General features: G+C 34.5%; 1 protein-coding gene across 3 annotated transcripts in view; it reads right to left on the bottom strand.

Annotated features, from left to right (window-relative positions):
- BCAT1 (branched chain amino acid transaminase 1) overlaps nucleotides 1–22,756 on the bottom strand; it is a 90,976-nt gene that overhangs the window by 15,289 nt on the left and 52,931 nt on the right. For all 3 annotated transcript variants that reach the window (XR_006353285.1, XM_043967126.1, XM_043967127.1), the window contains exons 7-10: nucleotides 21,075–21,217; nucleotides 11,251–11,336; nucleotides 8,003–8,143; nucleotides 4,078–4,152 (exon numbers count right to left, since the gene is read on the bottom strand). Coding sequence is in view for 2 of the 3 variants with exons in the window: in XM_043967126.1 (XP_043823061.1) it covers nucleotides 4,078–4,152; nucleotides 8,003–8,143; nucleotides 11,251–11,336; nucleotides 21,075–21,217 (445 nt within the window). In the remaining variant the exon portion in view is untranslated. The remainder of the gene's footprint in view (nucleotides 1–4,077; nucleotides 4,153–8,002; nucleotides 8,144–11,250; nucleotides 11,337–21,074; nucleotides 21,218–22,756) is intronic.

The following is a 22,756-nucleotide window of genomic DNA, read 5'->3' as shown; positions in this document are numbered from 1 at the left end:
TTAGGTTTTTACCATCTATTTATCTCTCAATACACATATGTATATTTACATATGTGTATATTTATATATATATATGTGTGTGTGTATTGAGAGATAAATAGATGGTATATATATATATATATGTGTGTGTGTGTGTGTGTGTGTGTGTGTGTGTGTGTGTGTGTGTGTGTGTGTGTGGATGGATGGATGGATGGATGGATTTCTGGGTCCTTTCAGCCCAGACACAACAGATTATGTTCTAAGCAAGAGAACCTGACTGAAAAATCTTTGCAAGGAAAATGAAGTTCTCTGATGAACATAAAGACAAGAGAAAATGAAAAGTACACAGTAAGTGTTATTTGGAGGAACTGGAAAAACACTGATATTCAATATGGTTTTTTTAAGATTTCAAATACAAACAATCAAATTACATGGGACATATTGAAATGACTGTAGTTAACAATAATTAATATAATATAATTTTTACTAATCAATTAGATAATTATAAGATCAAATATACTCTTAGATTTAAGGCCTTCCATACTTTTCCTCCTACCTACCCAACTTGCTTTATTTCATCGTACTCCCCTATGTTCCATGAATTCTGGATTAACAGTCATGTTCTTAGACTCATGTAGTATACTTCCTCCTCTTTTCATACCTGTAATACAAACCTTATACCTATAATATGTTCCTTCCAAATCTTTGTCTGTTGAAATACTTCTTTTCCTTCAATGCCCCAGCTCAGATTGCTCTCTCTTCCCCAAGGTCTTCTATGATCTATCTCTTCAGGGCACTTTTCCCAGATTCCTTTTTTGGCTTTATCACTTTGTGACCTGTACTGTACTTACTTGTGTACCTATACATCCCTCCTTTTAGGGAGAAGGGGAATGGGAGAAGGAAATAAGCATTTATAGCTATATAAATATATGTATATATATATAGGTGCTAACCTACTATGTGGTAGGTAGGTACTATGCTAAGCACTTTATTTATATTATCTCATTTGATCTATTACTTTGTATGCTCCCCGAGGAAAGGTACTATCATATTTTTAATCTTTATATCCCTGCTGCCTTACATAAAAAGTGCTTAATAAATGTTTAATGAACTCAATTGAAAAGGATACATTTGTGAAGTTGTAAGTTTTCTGACTGCAACAATATCAACTTATCTGAAGGCAGTCCAATTTTAGTCATGCCATTCGACATAATCAAATGATCAAATGAAATAAAATATGTAATGTTGCAAACCTTAAAGCACTGTTTAAATACTAGTTATTATTATTATTCATTTTAATTTCAAAACATGTTCTCTCACATTGGATTTTCAGTTTTGTTCTCCAAATGTATAGTTATCTGGGAGGAAATATTTTTCCCACTGATGGGACTAGAGTGCACTGAAGATCTCAATATTTTAACTATGAACTGATTACTTCATAAATATTTCTAGACTTAGATTTTTAGTTGAAATAATTTTTATTTGTTTTGGAAGTGTCTCTCAAAGAATCCTAGAATTAATTGACGTAATACATGGAAAGCTTTTGGGGAAAGGTGCTTATTTTCTTAAAGTAAAACATTATACTTAGTATAGTTGTACTTTCAAGCTGTCTCCAAGTCATTTTGAAGGAGTCTAATTCAGAATTTGTGGAGATTTTCTTGAAAAAACTCAACTCTAGCAAAACAGGATTTTTTTTTTTCCTTCAAAGAATGTAATGACACAAAGTACCTCTTGATACCTTTAAAGCTATTGAAATTTGCCTATTGACCTACGTGCAGGGATAGTTCTAGTGTATTTTTTATGTCCCCAGGACAAAAGAAAAGAAACACTAGCAACATGACGAATGTTCCCTAAATATAATCCTTCAGTGTAACTTGGGTTAGATGTACACACAGGGAATTCTTCTCTTTCTTCAACAAATGTAATCAGAGTTTGGAGTACTCTCTTCCTAGGAGGTATTTGTAGAATCCATCTAACTAAGACACAGGAAAATATAATTACCTAAATGGGATTAAACGCTTAACCACAGGGATTCTTACTCATATACAGAAGGTTAAAGAGAAAGCCAAATTTGTGGCAGGGCAGGAATGTTTCCCCTGGGGCATACTGGCAGGGCTCTCTGAAGCTTTTACACAGTACTTTGTGGGGAACATCCATGTTTCCATGTAATGTTAGACAGATCAAATGCACCACGTGGAGCAATTCTAGGCTTTTCTCTGAATGGGTATTTAAATTATTTTTCTTGGAGAGAAATAGACAACCTCGTGGCTTGGCTGACAGCGCCAATTTGCCACTGTGTGAGAGAACAATTTCAAGATTCCTCTGGATACTATGCCACAGGCACAAAGGGAAAAAAGACCAAGGTCACAGACATCTTATATTCCAAATGAATAAACCTTTGCTATCAAAATTTGGAGTAAATAGTGTATTTTTTTATTTTTAACATCAACTATCTTTACTTATTATGTAGTATTATTATGTAGTATTTCATCAGTGTGTGGAACTCCCTATGCAAATAGGTAACTCCTCCAAAACAGTCTTAAGAAAACTGCCATGGATACTGAACTGTTCCTGGTTATACAGGTGACATGTAGCAGAGGCAGATCTTAAACCCAGTTCTTTTTGGCTCCTAGTCCTGCCCCCTATACAGTATGTGTCTTATGGTGCCTTTCCTATATTATGCTATCTGTACCAAAATCCAATTGTTTTCTTTTCTTTTCAATATCGATTTCTATATGAATAATTAGCTTTTATTATAAATTGTATGACAATTGCAACAGCTAAAAAGCTACAGCTTAGTTACAGCTAAAAAGAGAAATTCTTGATTTCTTCTTGGACAAAGGCACTAAATTACACATTGAATATATGCAGATGAGGAAAAATGGTGTCATTATCTTCCATTACCTTTGGTTTATAAACTTTTTCATTGATAAAATTTTTAACCCTTTACTGAATTTTTGAAGTCCTTTCATTCGTTTTCTGTCTTTGCCCTTTTCTTTTTCAAAGAATGCTTTTATATTTTTTTCTTTTTCAATTAATTCTTTGTTATTCTTATTTTTCAAATCACATGCTAAAGCCTCCTAAAGATGACCCCTTTAGAGTCATCCATCAGATGGTCCAAAATAGACAGATTAAATTAGCTTCCCTAATAATTACCAACGTGAAACTGGGTTTCCGAAAGAAGTTTTCAGTGACTCTAAGAGGAAATAGTGAGTTTAGAGTCATATATTCTCCATAATGTGCTTTATCATTATGAAGAGATAATATTTGTAAAAAAGTGTTTAGTACAATGCCTTGTATATAGTAGATAAATTATATAATTCTCTCCCTCTTTTTTTTTGATGCAGTCAGCCAACTAGCCTGTCAGTCAATAAGCATTTAATAAGCATTTGCTGAGTGCTACCACTGTGCTATATTCTGAGGATATATAGAAGGACATAGACATATCACACTATCTATGAAATTCTTACTCAAATTTTATTTATTTATTTATTTGTTTGTTTGTTTGTTTGTTTGTCATTGTTGATTTCATCCTGCACCATGCACTTCATTGGTAGAGAGAACTTCTATCAATGAAAATCACTCTACCAATAGAAATCAGGATCTACTCAGCAATATATCATCTGAGAGAATCAATCAGCTGGTCAACAAGCATTTATGATGTGCTTATGATTTGCCAGGCATCATGCTAAGTGCTACAAATAAAGACAAAATTTTGGCCCCTTCCCCCAAGGACCTCACATTATAATATGGTAGGCATCATGCAAATAACTATGCACAAGGGATACTGAGAAGCTAATTAACTTGCCCACTTATTTCCTCCCCAAAATTAATCCTTATTCATTTAGTATATATTTTCTATTAACTAATCAGTGTACGTGTTTTCTCCACACGTCACATACTAGTAAGCTCTTTGAAGGTGAGATGTTTCATTTCATTCTTTGTAGCTGCAGTGTTTAAGGCAGTGTCTGGCACATATTGAGAGTTTAATAAATGTTTGTTAATTTGAAGTTACTTTCAGTTTTCAAAGTAATTATATTTAGTTCTAAACACTGGTTGAATTTAGTAGTCACATTAAAAGAAAAAATAAATACTTACCTGAATGTCAGTAAGTTGATTTAAAATGCGGGTAGCAAGCTTAGGACCATTCTCCATAGTTGGAACATGAATATTCTAAGAAAGAAGATAAAGAAGATACCTTAAAGAATCTCATGTCTACTATGGAAAATGCAAGACTGAGAACAAAACTAGAAAAATCTAGGAAATAAGAAAAATTGTCAGACCTCTTATCTTATGTAAAGTATGTGTTCTGAAAGCCTCTATTCAACCTAAATTTATTTTATGATACTAAAGTTTTATTGACTTTTTGTCTGAAAGAGAAATCACTGAGATAGCTGGGTAGTACAGTGGATAAAGTGCTGGACCTGGGGTCAGGAAAACCTGAGATCAAATGTGACCTCAGATACATACTAGCTGTATGACTACTGAGCAAATCACTTAGCACATGTCTGCTTCAGTTTCCTCATCTGTAAAATGGCAATAATACTATTTACCTAACAGGGTTATTGTGACAATGAAATGAAATTTTGTGAAGTTTTTTATAAAACCTTAAAGTGATAGGTAAATGTTATCTATTATTTCTATTGTTATTTCCCAATATATCCCACCACCTACAGACTAATTCTCTTTGAGCTCTTATAACCAAGAAAAACAATTCAGCAAAACCAACTAAACAACCTACTCCCTTCCCCCAGTTCACTTTTCCTCCACTTTGTATTCATTTTTCATGTACTATGCATGTATCATTTCTCTTAGTCTACTAAACTAGATTGAATTTAACATCTTCAATTTGAATTCCCAGAGGATGGCTGATAATTTGTGCTCTAGGGTATAGTCTGTGGCACCCGTCTTCTAAAACAATAGCTCACAAACCCCCATTGGTATGGTTCCCATTAGCAATCTGCCAGTAGGCACAATTAGCTCTTAGCAAAGGTATTTACTAAATGGCATAGTAATAACAATTGCTTTAAAAAAAAAAAGCCATCCCTCTTCCCCCTCACCCAGAAGCCCTGGATGTACTCTCCCACAAATACACACAGCACAGAGAATGGATGCAAACTTAAGAGGACAGTGGCAGTGAGGCACACATGAAGGAAATATTTAATGTAGTCATCTCTGCAGTCCAACTCTATTTCCAGGTCTTTTTGACTCTTGAATCCATAGCATGCTCTCTTTTCTGCTGTCAGAGCATCCCATTCTTTGAAGCTTCTCCTTCCCTCAGATGATTATGTTTCTGTATCCTTTTCTTTCTGGAGAGTCTCTACCCCCTAATAGATGCAGTGTTTTTTGCGAGCTTAGTATCTTCATTCCAAAGTAACACGATGTGTATATATAGGTGCTTCTCAGGGGCAGGGTTCCTCTTCCACTGGTGGCTCAAATTGGCAAACTCCTGAACTTCTGGATGTCTTGCTTTTTTATAAAGATCCTAAGGATATTACAAATTCTCTTAGGTAATCACTAAATGTTTCCTGTATAGTGTCAGTGGCCTTCATAATCTTCTCAGATTTATTAAGGAATTACTACACACATTGCAGGGTTGTAGGAAAACTCATTAATACATCCTTCATCTGTAAAAGGAATTTTCTCCAGGTAGAATATAAACTTCTTAGTGATGGGGTTTTTGCCCATTTTTTACTTTTTATCTCTGGTGCAAAGCATAGCATCTGACATATAAAATGCTTAATAAATGCTTATTGATTGACTGAATGATTGGCTATATATTACAGAATAGATGCTAGTCTGATTTCAAAGAGCCCCCCTCTCCATCTCTCTAAGGAGAGAACATAAGTGGGTTTCCTCATCTGTTCTCTAGGACAAAAATTGGACATTGAAATTAAACTGAGAGTAAAAGCAGCTTTTTTTAGAATTGCTTGATTTGTTAAGTAAGTAATATTGTCATTATTGTGTATTTTGTTCTGCTTATATCATTTTGTGTCATTCATATATCTTCCCATTAAATTCATCCTCTAATTCTTCAAGATAATATTGATTCTTACAGCAAATTTTGCATTCATTTCATATACCCTAATTTATTTAGCCATTACCCAATTTATAGTTCCCAAATTACATCAGTTTTTTGATATGACAAAAAGTTCTATTACAAATATTTTTAGCCTCCCTGACCTCTTCATGCTATATTCCCAGTAGGACACATAGGGAGTTAAGCTAGGCCATGGAATAGTTAGACAACAAACACTAAACATTTGTATGCATCAGTAGGGAATATGTCCCAGAGAGCTGCCTTAAGGTTCATCCACGATCATCTAATAAAGAGGGGGATTACATAAAAGAAAGAAGCCTCTCCAGAAGCACATAAGGAATAGATTTGCTACTTCTCAGTTTCTCAAACCCAGTGGAACCCCCGGATGTCTCTGGGCTGCTATGAGAGCTGGTAAGTACATCTTAGAATGAAAACAAGAAGATACAGTAGGTATTCTTCATTCACTTGCTCTTTTGTTCAGTGCAGACAGGTTGACCAAACTCTCAGAAGTGGCTGTATATCTCATTTGGGAGGTGCAGGAAAATTCTAGGCCTTCTTGCAATTAACAAACTGTCATCCACAAAGGAGAAGTCTGGAGAACATCATGAGGTTAGAAAGATTCCTTGTTCCATTTAGACTTTATGTTGAATATCCGCCATCATGTTGGCAGATGCCTTTAATGAGAATATATCTCTCTATTTTAGAACTTGAGTAGTGTTCAGAGTGATTAACCCAAGCCATGTTATATCTTGCCAAAACTCTTGTATGATTTTGGCATACGAATGAGAGGCAAGTCTAATATTTTGTGCTACCAGGGCTAGGAGGCACATGGACAGCTAGGTGGTATAGCAGAATTTTAAATGTCTTTGAGAAATGGCAACAGTCTGTGTTGGTATTTGTACTTATAGTAACAGATAATAATGGCCTTGATTAATATTATCAGTAATGTTTTAAAATAAGAAAAGTATAGAACGGCAAACAGAAAGTATATAATATTCACTATACAGTTAAATATTTCTATAATATATTAAAGACCTAAAGTACCAAGACTTTCAAAAATGAGAAATAAGAAAACATCACCTCAACAACCAGGAATAATTATATTCAATGTAAAATCAAAGGAATCTAGGTACAGTCAATAAATTCAACTAATCCATATCTCAAGGAGTAATGCCTGTATACCATCTAATTATAAATTTAACTGATGTTAACCATGAAAATTGAGATGTCATAAAGAAAGAATAAGAATGATGAGAAAAATAGACAGAAATCATGTGAAAGCAAGAGGAATTTATGTCTTCCAATTAAATCTTCACATTTCTTTAAGAAGACTTCTAACTGCCTCAAAAATTTTACATTTAATGATTAAAAAACCATTTATTTTAAGCCTACCATGTGCTTAGCAGTAGCTTAGCTTCTGACCTTACAGAGCTTATAACCTTGAGGGAATTTGACTACAGAAACACAAAAACATTTCAAAATAATATACTTCTCTGTAAAACTGTCATCTAACACAAAGAAAACCAAGTCATACTGATTATTTGCAGTTCTTGATTTGGCAAAGGAACTTGGATAACAGAAATCTTCCTTGGTTCTAAAGGCTGGAAACAATGTTAATCGCCTATAAAGTCTTCCTTATAGGATAGGTGAAAAATATGTAAAAACTGAGAGTCTATTGGAATTTCAAAAACACTTGAATTCCATGAGATTTAACCAACAATGAGAGGCTTATTTGGGATCAAAATCTATTCACAACTATGCATTCACAAAATAAATCACTTAGCAAGATGGTAGTAAGTAAACTGCTAATGTGGCTCCATTTGAAATAGACAAACAAACCAAATCCAAAGGTTAATTGCATGAAAAATTAAAAAGATCCCTTCTAAGCTATGTCTAAATTGAACTACGACCCATTCAAAGAAAATTAATAAAACCAAAAGTGAACTTTGAGACATAATAAAAAGGAATAAATACTTCTCTTACCTCACCCTTGTATAGTACATCAGAAACTGGGCAAACAACACAAGCCGTACCACAGCCAAACATCTCTTTTACTCTGTTTTCTTTTAGGGCAACTATTAAATCATTCATAGTGAGGTACCTCTCTGTCACCTTAAATTCATCCTGTTCAAGAAGATTGAAAATATTTATTTTTAGCAGACGTAAGATTTCTAACATTGCCTCTACCCATGAACATTTTCTTAAAGCTCAGATGTGAAAAAGAATTGTTATTTCACATAACCACATGCAAAGGTAAGCTGGGAAAGTTTTATTTTTAGTGAAGAAATTGCAGTTTAGAGATAGTAAAGAATTACTGTAAAGTTGTCCAGCTTCTAAGGGGGATTATCAAGAAACAGATACCATCAGTATGACCCTCTTTTTCTCAAAAAATACCTGGATTTTTTTTTTCACATATAAGACATAAGTTCCTTTAAATACTGAGGACAATAAAATACATTCTATCTGTGTCATTATAATTTCTTGAAGGCATTTTATCACGATAACCATGACCAAAAAGTTAGAGGCCTAGACAATTTCTCTGACCCTCGTGACTTTTCAAATTTTTCCAAAATAACAATTATGTGAAAGAGCTAGAAATAATTGTAGAATTACTTATAGCATACTTCCTCTGTTTCAAAAAATTATCAGGCAGCTAGGTGGTGAAGTGGATAGAGCACTGGCCCTGGAGTCAGGAGTACCTGAGTTCAAATCCGGCCTCAGAGGATTGACACTTACTAGCTGTGTGACCATGGGCAAGTCACTTAACCCCAATTGCCTCACCAAAAAACCAAACAAACAAACAAACAAAACAAAACAAAAAATTATCCATGGTTTAAGCCATCAAGAACTCTAATGAATTAACAAAGGAAGATGATACTCATTGTATGTCACATAGCAAATAGGAAGATAAAAGGTGATGGCAACTTGATATTGGTGCGACAGATAGAGCATTGGGCCTGGGGTCAGGAAAACCGGAGTTCAAATGTAGCTTTTTGGACATTTACTAGCTGTGTGACTCTGGGCAAGTCACTGAACCCATGTTTGCCCCAGTTCCCTCAATTGTAAAATAGGGATAATAATAATAATATGTACCTCCCAGGGTGGTTGTGGGGTTCAAATGAAACAATATATTTTTTTAAAAAAAACCATTTAGTCCAGGGCCTAACACATAGTAGGCACTATATAAAAGTGTATTCCCTTCCTCTTCCCCTTTATAGAGAATTCTACTTCCTTTATTCCTGCCCCTCCTAACTCATTGATTTAGTTGTTTCCAACACCATTTTTTAAAATTCAGTTTCTGTATTCTTCTCCATTGTAGGACATTGTAAGTAGTGACAGCTCTCACTGGCTATTGCCCAGATATGCAGAGACTCTTACTGAAAAGTTCAACAAGTAAGGAGAAATAGTTTAATATGTTATATAGTTTCCTTTTTAATTCTTCACAATTTTATCCTAACTCCTGCTAAGTAATTGGTTATAAAGAAATGCTTTTCACCAGATGCTCTGAGTTACTAGGTGCCAAAGAAGTAATCACCATGTTTACAAAATATCAAAATAAGAAAAAAGTTTAAAACCCAATAACATCATGAAAGGAAAAATAAGAAACTACAGCTCTTGGGCTCATGAAGGGAAATACATTATGTCACAGGTAGGTTGACTGAGCTGAATGAGAAAGAAGGAAAGGAAAAGTATGCCTGCCAATGAAATTATGCTTATTTATAAGTTTCAGTTTATCTCAGCCTGCAATTGTAATTGTGCTTTTTTTCCAACCATGAGTTTACAAAGGTCTTTATAAAAGGAAATTAAAAAAAAAAATCACCAACCAAACCTGTCCAGAAAATCAGCCAAGCCAATTAAAAGCAAGCTGAGTTCTGTGTTATGGAAAATAAACACATGCTGAACTGTCTTCCCTCTGCCCACCCTTATTTATCTTTGGACCATTTCCTCTAGCTGATGAGGGCTTGTAACCCCCCACAGTACTCTTGGCATTTCATGTGTCCCTGTTTTAAAATAACTTTTAAGACAAATTATAGCTAAGAAGTAAAAAAAAAAAGCTTCCCCTATAATAACCTACTTTTTATGCTAGCAAATCATTAGGACTATAGAGATTTTCCACTTGCAACTTGTCATCAAACCTTCTGTACTTGGTTGATTTTTTTTTAATACAACACAAATTATCGAGTGTCAAAAACACATTTTTCCAACTCTAAACATATTTAGGACAGGGCAAGCTGTTTGAAATTATACCAACAGTTTGCAAATGTCATGGCCAATGTGCCAGCCAGCATGTGGCAGTTGGGTCTTGTCTACTTCAAGGGTTTGTAGAATTATTTATAGCACATTTCCTCTATTTCAAAACTCTCTGCCAGAGGAACTGTTAGCACTCTTCTAGAAAAAAAAAATCTGTGTTTATAAACATGTTTCTTATTAACACTACTTGACCACAGTATGGACAAAGCCTATCCATGTCCCTTGGAGACTATTTTACCACGAGTCAAAAGCTCCATCCAAATATCCCTGTCAGACAGCCATTCCATTCAAGATTTTCATCATGAGTTCCTCACAACATTGTTCCCAATACAAAATTGTTTTATTCTGTTCACCAGTGTTGCAGAAATGAATATTAGAGCTAATATAAACAATTTGAGGTTTTTTAAGATTTATTTTCTGGAGCATTCTAATTTTAAAATAAAGTTGGAGTAATGGGAATCCAACTAGTAGTAAGGCATACTAACAACTAGTTTATTAGTGAATAAACTTGTTTGTGACTAGTAAGTACAAAGCTGACTTCTTTTATCCTTCACAAACAGGGTCTGAATATTGCTGAAGGCAAACATTTTTATGCATGCTTATTATAGAAAAAACATTCCCCTGCATTATACAATGTTTAGAGAGTAGAAAGCAGGGGTCTTTTAAGTAAAATAGTGGTACCCATTTTTGTAACACACTTGAGAATGGAGTTTTCCTTTTTCATTCTAAGAGCTTGCCTAACAGGTTTCTCTCAATCCTTTGGAATGAATTATACTTATTTGATGAACCTGCCAAGACAGTTCTTTTAAACAAGCTCTTTTTCTCATGTTAAGATTGAAAGAAGAGATAAGATTATTTGGAACCATGAGGTATTATTTCAACACTACCCTGGGCTTAAATCCATTACTATTTATCTCATGACAAGTTGCAAGTGGAAAATCTCTACAGTTACAAAAATTGTTAATGGCAAAATTACCCACCCATTTGTGTGCCAGATCCAGAATACTTTGCCTTGTCACTCCTGGAAGAATAATACCATCTAGTGGTGGAGTTGCCAGTTCATCTTCTGTAACAGAATAATAATGATAATTAAAGGTGGGAGGACTCTTCAAATATAGAAATATACATTAGAAATAGCATTCATAAACTTCAACTTCAACAATAATAACTAGATCTTAATCAATTTTATCAACCAATAACTCAGATTCAGGGAAGATGCTATTTTCATCTTTCCATTGTAAGGTTTCCCAAATCACTCAAATGACAAATAAATCCCTGTAAGGAAAAAAAAAAGACAACTAATTTAATTGCCATCAGTTTGCTATTGGCCCAGAGAAAGATAACAGCTTTCCCCATAAAAATGAACTGAGATGACACAAATTATCCTAATGAAGATTTATGCAGCCAGGGAAGAACTCAAGCCATGTTGAATCTGATTTAAAAAAAAAAAGTATTACTTATTATTAAGTTGTCCTATAAATTATACACAAGGGGTCATCCTCCTCCACTTCACATATGACAATGTAGGACACAAGTGATTTTCTAGGGTTACATTGGCTGGTTGCTGACAACACATTTCTCTTCCTCATATGTGAAAGTCCACCTATTGGTTTTTACAAGATACATCTATGCCATTAATTCATTCATCCATTCTACAGAGGTATATTAAGCATCTACCATGTGCAAATCTACACCAACATTCCTTCCCTCTCTTCATGAGAATTCACATGGAAACCTTTCAAGAGTTAAGTATAATTGGTCTCTAGCATAACTTCTGCTTCCAAGTGTGGGTGCTATACCATAAGCACTCCTCTGATCCTCACCCTCAACATAGCATCAAAACCAAAACAAAGATGAAAAGTCCACTTGCGGACTTCTAGAGCACAAATTATGTCAATGTTTTATTGACATGATTGATTGTGTATAGTTTACTGGATTACAATTCTATGAAATTGGGGATGGTTTCAGTAGCTTGCTCTATGACCCTATTTTGCTAAACATTTTTGTCAATAAAGGCACAGTGGCATCCTCATCAGTTTTTTAGATGACACAAATCTGGGAAACATCAATAGATGACAAGTCAGGATCCAAAAAAAAGATATTTATAAGACAGAATACTGGACTGAATTGTATAAATGGAATTTAAAAGGATCCAATGTAAAGTCTTGAATTTGGGTTCAAACTTCATAAGTCTAAGATAGAGGATCTACGGCTATATAAGAGTTTGTCTAAAAATGATCTAGAGGCTTTTTATAATCCAACTAACAACATAATCAGCTACACGACACTGGTCAGATCATACCTACAGTATAGTGTTTAGTCCCGGCTACCATATTTAGGGAAGAGCATTGACAATCAAAAGTCCATTAAATCAAATGAATTAGGAAAATGAAGGGCCTTGAATTCATGTCATATGTAAAGATTAATTGAAGGAAATTAAGATGTTTAGCAAGGAGGAACAAAGGCCCAAGGGATCTGGACTAGTTGTCTTCAAGTATTTTAAGGGATGTCTTATGGAAGAGGCATAAGACTTGTTATTTTTGAGCCCTGAAGGCAGAACTAAAAATGACTCGTATAAATTGCAAAGAAATAAATTTAGGTTTGATAGAAGAAAAACTTCCTAAAAATTTGTCATTGTTCAGTTGTTTTCAATCCTGTCTCACTCTTCATAATCCCATTTGGGGTCTTCTTAGCAAAGTTACTGGATTAGTTTGCCATCTCCTTCTCCAGCTCATTATACAGATGAGGAACTGAGGCAAACAGAGGGAAGTGACTTTGCCCAGAGTCACACAGCCAGGAGATGTCTGATGCCAGATTTGAACTCAGGGAGATGTCTTCCTAATTGCAGGCCCAGCACTCTCTCCACTGTGCCACCTAGTTCCATTCCTAACAATTAGAACTATTAAAAAGTGGAGCAGGCTACATCAGAAAGTAGTGTATTCTCCTTCTTTAGTGGCACTGAAGAAAAGGCTGGATGATCACTTGCTGGTTATGCTGTGGCATGAATTCTTTTTCATAGTTTCAAACAATTAACCTTTCTGTTCCAAAATTCTATAATTCTGTGATATAAATGAAGTAAAAGATACAACCCCTTGTTCTAAGATTGAGGCAGGTGAAAAAGCCAACTATATACTTTGGAAACTAAGTGAACTTACAAAGCAGTTTATCAGTAAGAGCAATGTAAAATGAATTCATGTATGATGAGGAATCACAAACAGAGAAGATATATATAGATATATATATATCTTTCAAAACACTTCAAAACACTTCAAAAACAGTAATTGTAGAGCTTAAATATAAACTCATATTTGGAGATCATTTAGTCCAAATGCCTCATTTTATAAATAGAGAAACTAAAGACTAAATAAGTCAAGTGATTTGCCCAAGGCCACATTAAAAGTGGCAGAGCCAGGCCTAGAGAAAGTTTCCAACTCTTCATTCCAGTGTTCTTTCAACGACTTTGTGCTACTTCCAATATTTATATCTCTACTAAAGGAGATGTTTCTAGGTGTTTTCTCTTGAATTATCCAGATAACTTCCTTGATCTTTCACTTCCATGAAAACAGGAAAGTATAAGAATTGTGACTATTTTCTCCTTCTTTGAGAGTGCAGAGAAAGATCTGGGGCTAACCGCTCTGAGGAGTTTGCTAAGGAATAGATAATAGAAGAAAAATAGATGAATTGAGGCTAATTGAAGATAGACAGTAAGGAGATGAGTCTTAGATCCTCCCAAGCTCCCATATATTATAATAAACACTTGAAAAAATACTTAGCTTAAATAAATTAATATTCAAAATAATTAAATCAGATGTGTTCTTTTTTCTCAAGCCAAGGGATAAAGTCTGTTAAAGAACAAAGTTTGTTTGCTTGTTTGTTTTTGTTTTGTTTTACTCTTTATCTTCCACTGAAAATAGCTTTACTGGCAAGAAGAGAACCAACATCCCCTAGGTGATCATTTTCTCTTAGGTCTACTTGATTCATCTTCTTAGATCATGACCAGACATAGGATCATGGGTAATCCAGTCTAACACCTTTATTTTATAGATGAGGGAACTTAGGTCAAGCAAGTTAAAAAAAAAAAAACTTGCCCAAGGTCACAGAGGTGCTGTGCAGGAGAGACAAGATTTACACACAGGTCCTTCAACTAAATTCAGCTCACTTTTTCACTGTGTAGTTTCTCTTTTTTTCCCCAAAGCTGAAACCAGCACTCAGCCTACATGGAATCTAAGAAAAACAGGATCATGAAATGTAGAAACTGTTTTATTAAATACCTCTTTTGCACAGTATCCTCCCCATTAGCCTGGGGTCAACAAGCAGAACATCTGCTCCCCTGGGTGCCAGACAGAGATGACGACATGAAAACATTTGGGTGAGAAATATTCCTTTTCCTCTGTAACCACAAACATGTTTACTGGAGCCAGAACGAGCTCCATATGGCAGAAAGCAGAATGGAAGCCCACAAAGCCGGCACGCTTTTGACAGAAAAATCATGTTTAGGAACTGGATTATCTAGAAGCAGCACAACAACAGAAGACCTGTTCTTGACCCAATGAGACATTGCTGGAGTTGAGGGAATTCTAATGTTCATAATTTTTAAAGCATATAAGTGCCAGAGAGTTTACCAGGAATATGTAAAAGAGAACCACATCGGGGCGGCAAGGTGGCACAGTGGATAAAGCACCGGCCCTGGATTCAGGAGTACCTGAGTTCAAATCCGGCCTCAGACACTTGACACTTACCAGCTGTGTTACCCTGGGCAAGTCACTTAACCCCCATTGCCCCGCAAAAAAAAAAAAAAAAAAAAAAGAGAGAGAGAGAGAGAGAACCACATTGATTGTCTGTGTTCTAGGGACTTAGAACCAAATGTTTTTACTAGAATAGGACTCCCACAGTTGCTGTGGCAGACCTAAGTTCTATAAATCAACAAGTATTTGTTGGGAGACCTCAAATATGGTCTAAAAAAAAGATACAATTACAATTACAATCTAGTCCTTAGAAAGTATACAAAAGTAATCTTGGCTCACAACACTGAGTATACCTTCAACACCATACTCTCAACCCATGTAATTTCCTTATCTTTAAAGAGGCAGCTGAGGATGAATTAAGGAACACAGGATATCACAATGTTATATCATCCTTGTATATACTACAATGTTATGTAATCCTTTTATCAGAGACTCAAGGAACAAAAATTCATGTACACTTTTTGGGGGCGGAGGGTGGGAGAAGAGGGGATGAAGCAAATATTATCTCTCTTGAGTCATGGTTTCCTTCCTGCCTCATAAGCCAATAGCACCAGCCCCACCCAAATCTAGGACAATGTATGTAGTATACAGAAAGTGACTTCCACTTGTAACCATTCAGTTCACAATATTATAGAACAAAATATTAGATGTAGGAAAACAAAACAGAAACTTTAAGGGAAACAAAAACCACCTACTACCACCCCCCAAATCTAGGAATGCATACATACATGCATACATACATACATACATATGTATGTATGAAGAATAGGTATATGTAAATATGTATATATGTATGTTTTATATATATATACACACACATATATATAAGAATCAGTGAAGGGAATATTCCCACTGTTGTTATTTATGATAATCATAGATATTGAAGCATTTTATGTAATATATAGCAAAGGTAATACTTCAATATCTATGGTTATCATAGATATTATAAATAACACATATCACACATATTATTTCAATACTTTGAGAACCTATGATTTTAATTGTGGGGATATTCCTTTCACTGATTCATATTGCAACTCTTCTATAATTTATAGCAAGTTAGCCTCATAAGTCACAGAAAAATAATAAGGAAAAATAATAAATAATTGGGGAAATGGAAATATTCCTCACAGAGAGATCAAGTCAATATTTTTAAAATAACAATACTAAATTAATTTATTTTATCAGTACCATACCTATCATACTACCAAAGGATTACTTTCTTGAGTTAGAAAAAATAATAACAAAATTCATCTGGAAGATTAAATGGTCAAGAATATCAAAGGAATAAATGGGAAAAAGTACAAAGGAAGGGGCCTAATAATACCAGATATCAAAGCAGTAATTATTATAATTATTTGGTGTTGATTAAGAAATACATTGATAAATAGAACACATAAGCAAACACAGCAGACTATTATTTGATAAAAACACAAAACTGAAGATATTAAAGTAAAAACAAAACAAAAACTGAAATGTAGTTTCAGTAGAAAACAGAAACTAGGTATAAGCTTCATATTTTATACCAAGATAAGCTCCAAATATATAAATGACTTTATGTTTATATAAAGGGTAACATCATAAACAAACTGGAAAAACAAGGAAGAAATTAATTTTCAGATCTATGGCTAGAGGAAGAATGACCAAGTAGAAGATTGACAGGATCAATAAAGATAAAATGAACAATTCTGATGACTTAAAAGTTTTTGCACAGACAAAACCAATGCAGCCCAAGTTAGAAGAAAAACAGGTAAACGGGGGAAAATATCTTTGCAGAAAGTTTCTTATATAAGGGTCTCCTAAGATATATGAGATAATGCTTCAAAAGAACCATTCTCCAACTGAAAAATGGTCAAAGAATATGAACAGGCAGTTTTCTAAGGAGAAATACAAACTATCTATGGTCATATTAAAAAAATATAAATCACTAATAATTAGAAAAATTCAAATTAAATATTCTACCTATCACCCATCGGATTGGCAAAATAGACAAAAAAAGAAAGTTTAAAAAAATTTGGAGGATTTGGGGTAAACAGACACATTAATGCACTGTTGGTAGAGCTGTACATTGGTTTAGCTACTGTGCAAAACAACAAAAGTAATAAAAACTAGTATTTATAGAGTGTTTTAAGATTTGCAAAGAGATATATCTGCACATATGCATATATGTGTATTGTGTGTATATACACATGTGTGTATATATGTTTTACATATATACATATAAATATATATAAAATCTTACTTGATTCTCACAACAACCTCATATATTATATTATTCCCATTTTGCAGAGGAGGAAACTGAAGATGGGAGAAATTGTGACTTACCCACGATCAAACAGCTAAGAAAGTACCTGAGCTCAGATCCTACTGTGTATAAGTGAAGCATTCTATCAACTGTGGCACTTAGCTTCCTCATAGTGCTATGCACAAAATGTTATTTGATTGTAGTCTAAAAAGAATCTGAAAGTTTGGGTGGATTGTAAATTCAACATGAGTCCTTTTTCAACTATGAGATTCTGTAATTCACTGTGTCTGACTAACACCAAAAATCCCTGAGTGATGCTTTAATGTCTTCCCTGCCAAGACTAGAATAAGGCTTACTTTGCCAGTGCTGGTAAAAATGACTAAAATAAGTCTTAGTACTGATTCAGATTTATAGGAATCATTTCTATGGCCAAATGAATAATTAAAGGTAGTACATCTGCTTAGTGAAATGTAAAAAACCAGTTCAGATTTAATGCTGAAACCAAAACTAGGTCTTTAAATAACTAAGTATTTCTTAAAGTAAGATTTCCCCTTTTACATTGCTCACTACCGTAAAACAAACAGGCTAGTAGCTTAAATCAGACTTGAAAAAAGTTTATACAATTAATATTTCAAAATATCTGTTATTTCACAGTTGTGAACATTTTGTACACTGAGAGTTGATTGGTAGTGACAAAGAGTGTGTAAGGAAGTAATGGAAGAAGGGAGGGAGGGAGAAAGGAAGGAAGGAAAGAAGGAAGGAAGGAAGGAAGGAAGGAAGGAAGGAAGGAAGGAAGGAAGGAAGGAAGGAAGGAAGGAAGGAAGGAAGGAAGGAAGGAAGGAAGGAAGGAAGGAAGGAAAAAGCAAGGGAGGGATGGGAAGGAGGGAGGAGAATCACAACAGGAAACAGTATAAATTTGTTATTAGTGTGTTAAGTTTATTATATACTTTAAAATAAACTAATTTCATGGTTCCATAAGCAATGCTTATTTTTGGTCTTCTTTGCATACTGAAACTTATATGCTTATTGATTATTGTTAAATTCATAAGAAAAACAAACAAATCTACTTCCTTTACTGGCCTCCATTTACTTGTAAATGGATTTGTAAATTCCTAAAAATACCCATTGCCTAAAAACAATTATCTGGTGAAGAGCTTCTCTGAATGTGGCATGATTTTCCATGACTAGACCCATACTGGAAGTCTTTCCAAATGTACTCTCCAAGAGATTGGGATACATTAGTACAGCTTTCATGTACTGAGGGTCACTTTCACATTGAGAAGTAGAAATTTACTGTCAGTTCAAAATCACCAAGTTCACCAACATTTTAAAGGACTCATAAAGTTTGCATCAGCTCTCCATATCCTTATAAATATTACATCTTCCCCCTCCCACAGGAAATGAGAATTCATTTCCTTATTTTTTTCCCACAGTTGACTAATCTGTCTCCAGTTAACAACAAATGTTTGCAGAAAGATTCCATGGCCCTGTATGAATCTTCAGACAACAAGAATTAGAAAGGGTTTCTGGAAGAAGATTCAGGTTCTTTAGACCATTCAATGATTGCTTTCAGGCTGCAAGATGATGCTGGTTTGCTCATTAATTTTCAAGAACCAGGGTCTTTATTTTGCATGCTTCCTATTGAAGATGCCCTTCTAACACTTAAGGATTTACAATCCTAACCCTAAACTCCTCTCTGTCCAATAGGTTCTCATCCTAATCAGAAAATCTCTGAGTTGGAAGGGGTTTCAGAAGCTACCTAATCCAATCTGTACTTGTTTGTTGCCAAGAATCCCCTATACAACATACACGAAAGGTGTTTAGCAAAGCTTGCTTTAAGACACGTTAATTGTCACCTTCATTGTTACTTAATTAATGCTACAAACACAATTTTTTTCTCTTTCTAACTCCTATCCATTTTGCCCTCTAGGTTCAAGCAGAACAAGTCTTATGCCTCTTCCACTTGCCAGACCTTCAAATACTTGAAGCTCTCATGTTCCTATTCTCTTCTCTTCTCCCAGCTAAATTTTCCCAATCCCATCATTTTTTTACATGTACTCAAAACACCTCACCACCTTCATTCCCCTCCTCTGGATACTCTCTAACTTATCAATGGATCACCCAGAACTGTACACAATATTCCAGATGCAATCTGACTAAGGCAGAGTATTATGGGAAGAGCAATCAACAAGCACTTATTAAATTGCTACTGTGTGTGTGGAACTGTAACTGTGAAGACAAAACAAGGAGAATTCTTCCTCAAGGAGAATGCTGGGAACCATCACCTTCCTGTTGCTACCTTGATTAATATAGTCTAAAATCGAGTTAGCTATTTTTGGTGAGGGTAGAAGTTTAAGGATGCCATACCCAAATAAGGGTTTTCAGAAAATTTAGCTTTGGAACCCACAATAATAAACATACAAGCTTTGTAAAACACAATAAAATCCCTAGAACATGAGAAAGAGATGAAAAACTTCCCAGGTAGAACAGAATTTGCACCTACTTACACAGGTATAAAAGTTTTGTGGCAGGATTAATTTGTGTGGAACCTCTCTAGTTCAGACTCCTCAATAAAAAATGTAGAGATGTTTTGTATTGAATAAAATTTGGAGAAAAAAAGTTTTTAAAAAGACTAATAAAATCAGAATAGTTCCCAGCAATCCCTATTTTCCTTTCTTTAATCCTTACAAACATTTTCATCAAAAATATACTTTGATTCTGTTAGAAATTCAATCAAAAGTCATAGTTTGGGTAATAGTTTAATAAATCTACCATTTTTCCTTTTCAGAAAACAAAGTAAATTCTATAGTACCTCTGTTTTCCTTTGCACAATACTGCTTCACTGATGGTAGAAAATTGCACTGGCAACTTTTCTGAGTATATATATCTTGCTGTTTTATTACATGTTATTTATGTTCTATCAATAAGCATCAATTATTTTTTTCTTTATGATCATGGAATCTTACATTATCTTAACTGAATATATCTTTTTGAGTAGTTTTTAACAATGGATTTAAATTTACCAAATTATTTTTTCATTTCATAAGATAATACACACACACACACCAAGCATAAGGAACAGCCAGAGCAGCAACAACAAAACAGAAATTATCTCATAAGCAAAATGTAAAGAATTTGTAATTAGTTAATTTTTGAGAATTTCCCCTTTGAATTTTAACACCACAATAAATTATTGTTTGATAATATTTAAGGCTACAACTTATTTGTATTATTTACGTTAACACGTTATCATTGATTTAAGGAGATATTTGTTACCAAATGACAGAATTTAAATGAGTAGAAGAAACTGCCCCTCATTTTAAAAAATTACTGAACTCAGGAAGGCTGAGTTCATTCCAAGTGATGTAGTGAGTGGTCCTGATTTAGACACTAAATTAAAAGGATGGGGCAGCTAGGTGGCACAGTGGATAGAGCACTGGCCCTGGATTCAGGAGGACCTAAGTTCAAAACCTGCCTCAGACACTTAACACTTACTAGCTGTGTGACCCTGGGCAAGTCACTTAACCCCAAATGCCTCACAATTTTTTTTTAATTAAAAGGACAAAATCGTTTCTTCCCTTGAAAATTAACCAAGTTAGTTTCTTTGTTCAACTAAATGATGGTATGGGATAGTGAAGGGGCTAGGTGGAAATTTGCATGGTGACCTCAAAATGGTGTTATTGTGAACTTCCCATAGAAGAAATTCACAATAACACCCATCAGTATTAATCAGTAGCTAAACCCTTCATTGAACTCATGAGTTTCACACAGTCATGATCTAAAAACAGACAAGAGCTGAATCTAATGCTTTTACCTCCATCTTCATTTATCCAGTATAGGAAAAGGTTCATGGTGCCCACTTCAGTTATCTGATGATCTTCTCCATAGAGCCAAAGAACTTGCTGACATCCGTGATGCAATGCTTCGTTTTGGGCAAAAATGGAGGCACCATAATTGCTAATTGAAGAGCAAAACATCAATTGGTGTTAATGATTTTCTTTCTCCATGTCCACCTTCTAAAAAAATCTATAATTTCTGTTATTTGTGGTAAACGTATTCATTGTATTTTTGAAGCTTAAATTTTCTCAAATGTGTTTTTAATATTAACTGTTTAGATAGTAGATTAAAACACCTTTACCCAGATATTCTGCTGAATACTACAAGGGCTTTTTATAATCTTCTTCCCTTGTCTTTCTGACCCCCAAGGAGATAAAAAATAAATGTCAATAAAATTTCTCAAAACTTTTAACAGTTGAATAGCTGGCCATCTTACATGGCACCCATTTTATAATGAACTAGAACCAGGGCAGGCCAGAGCTTAGGAATTGTGGCTTGCAAGGAAATCATCATCATCATTCTCGTCATCATTGACATATGGAGCAAAATTCAATTGAGGACTGAAAACAGGATCAGGTAAATGCTATTATTATCCCTATTTTTACAGATGAGGAAATCAAAGCTAAGAAAACTTAAGTGACTTGCCCATAATCACACAGCTAATAAGTGAAAGAAACAGAATAAATGTGAAATCAATGTTGGCTCCCTAAGACGGAAACCTTGAGGGGCAGCTAAGTGGCTCAATGGATAGAGCACCAGTTCTGGAGTCAGGAGGACCTGAGTTCAAATCCAGCCTCAGACACTTAACACTTACTAGCTGTGTGACCCTGGGCAAGTCACTTAACCCCAATTGCCTCACCAAAAAAAAAAAAAAAAAGAAGAAGAAGGAAACATTGGACTGTATGGTTCGAAGGCCCTGCATGAATATGGTTTAGCACAAGATGTACAAAGTCCTTATTCTGAGCATCAAATCCACAGTTACATTAGGACTAAGAAATGCTGCATCCTTCCTTAGTACATGCAGAGTTCAGAGGAGTAAACAGGCAAAAACAAGGTCTTCAAGTGATCAACAACATAGCACCCCCCCTTTTATTTGATTTGAAAGATACTGAGTAGCTACATGAGATTTCCTTTAAAGTGAATGTATAATGTCATAATGTACTCTAATATTTGTCATTATGCTTTTTCAGTAATTAAGTTATATAAATACCTCTCCTGGATAATACAATATTAGACTGTTTCCTTTTATGATTGTATTTCTTTACATAAATACCCTGAAAACATACTTTCCAGATAGACAAAAATTAATATCACTTTAACTTATTTAAAAAGAAAGAGAATTTTCATGTAACCTTTGATACACTGAAAATCACTATAAAGATGTTCCACTGAATAATCCCTACTTCACAGGGGGAAAAAAGATCATTTAACATTTATAGAGTGTTGTGAGGCACTCTACAGGGTATATTACAAACAAAGCTTTCTTGATGTCAGGAAACACCCTCCGCAAGGAAAGAAACTCAGTCTTCACCTTCTTCAATATATATTGAAAGGTGTTTTATGGTATTTATTATTGGACCCCATAGACTTATTTTCTAGTGGGCTGATTCCCTTAGCTCAGGCCTTTATTGTGCTCAAGTTCCCTCTCGGGTGTTAACT

This window comes from Dromiciops gliroides, chromosome 5 (assembly GCF_019393635.1).
Source record: "Dromiciops gliroides isolate mDroGli1 chromosome 5, mDroGli1.pri, whole genome shotgun sequence".
Classification (NCBI taxonomy): Eukaryota; Metazoa; Chordata; class Mammalia; order Microbiotheria; family Microbiotheriidae; genus Dromiciops; species Dromiciops gliroides.
Note: the sequence above shows the minus strand (reverse complement) of the source record. Positions and strands in the feature narration are given on the sequence as shown.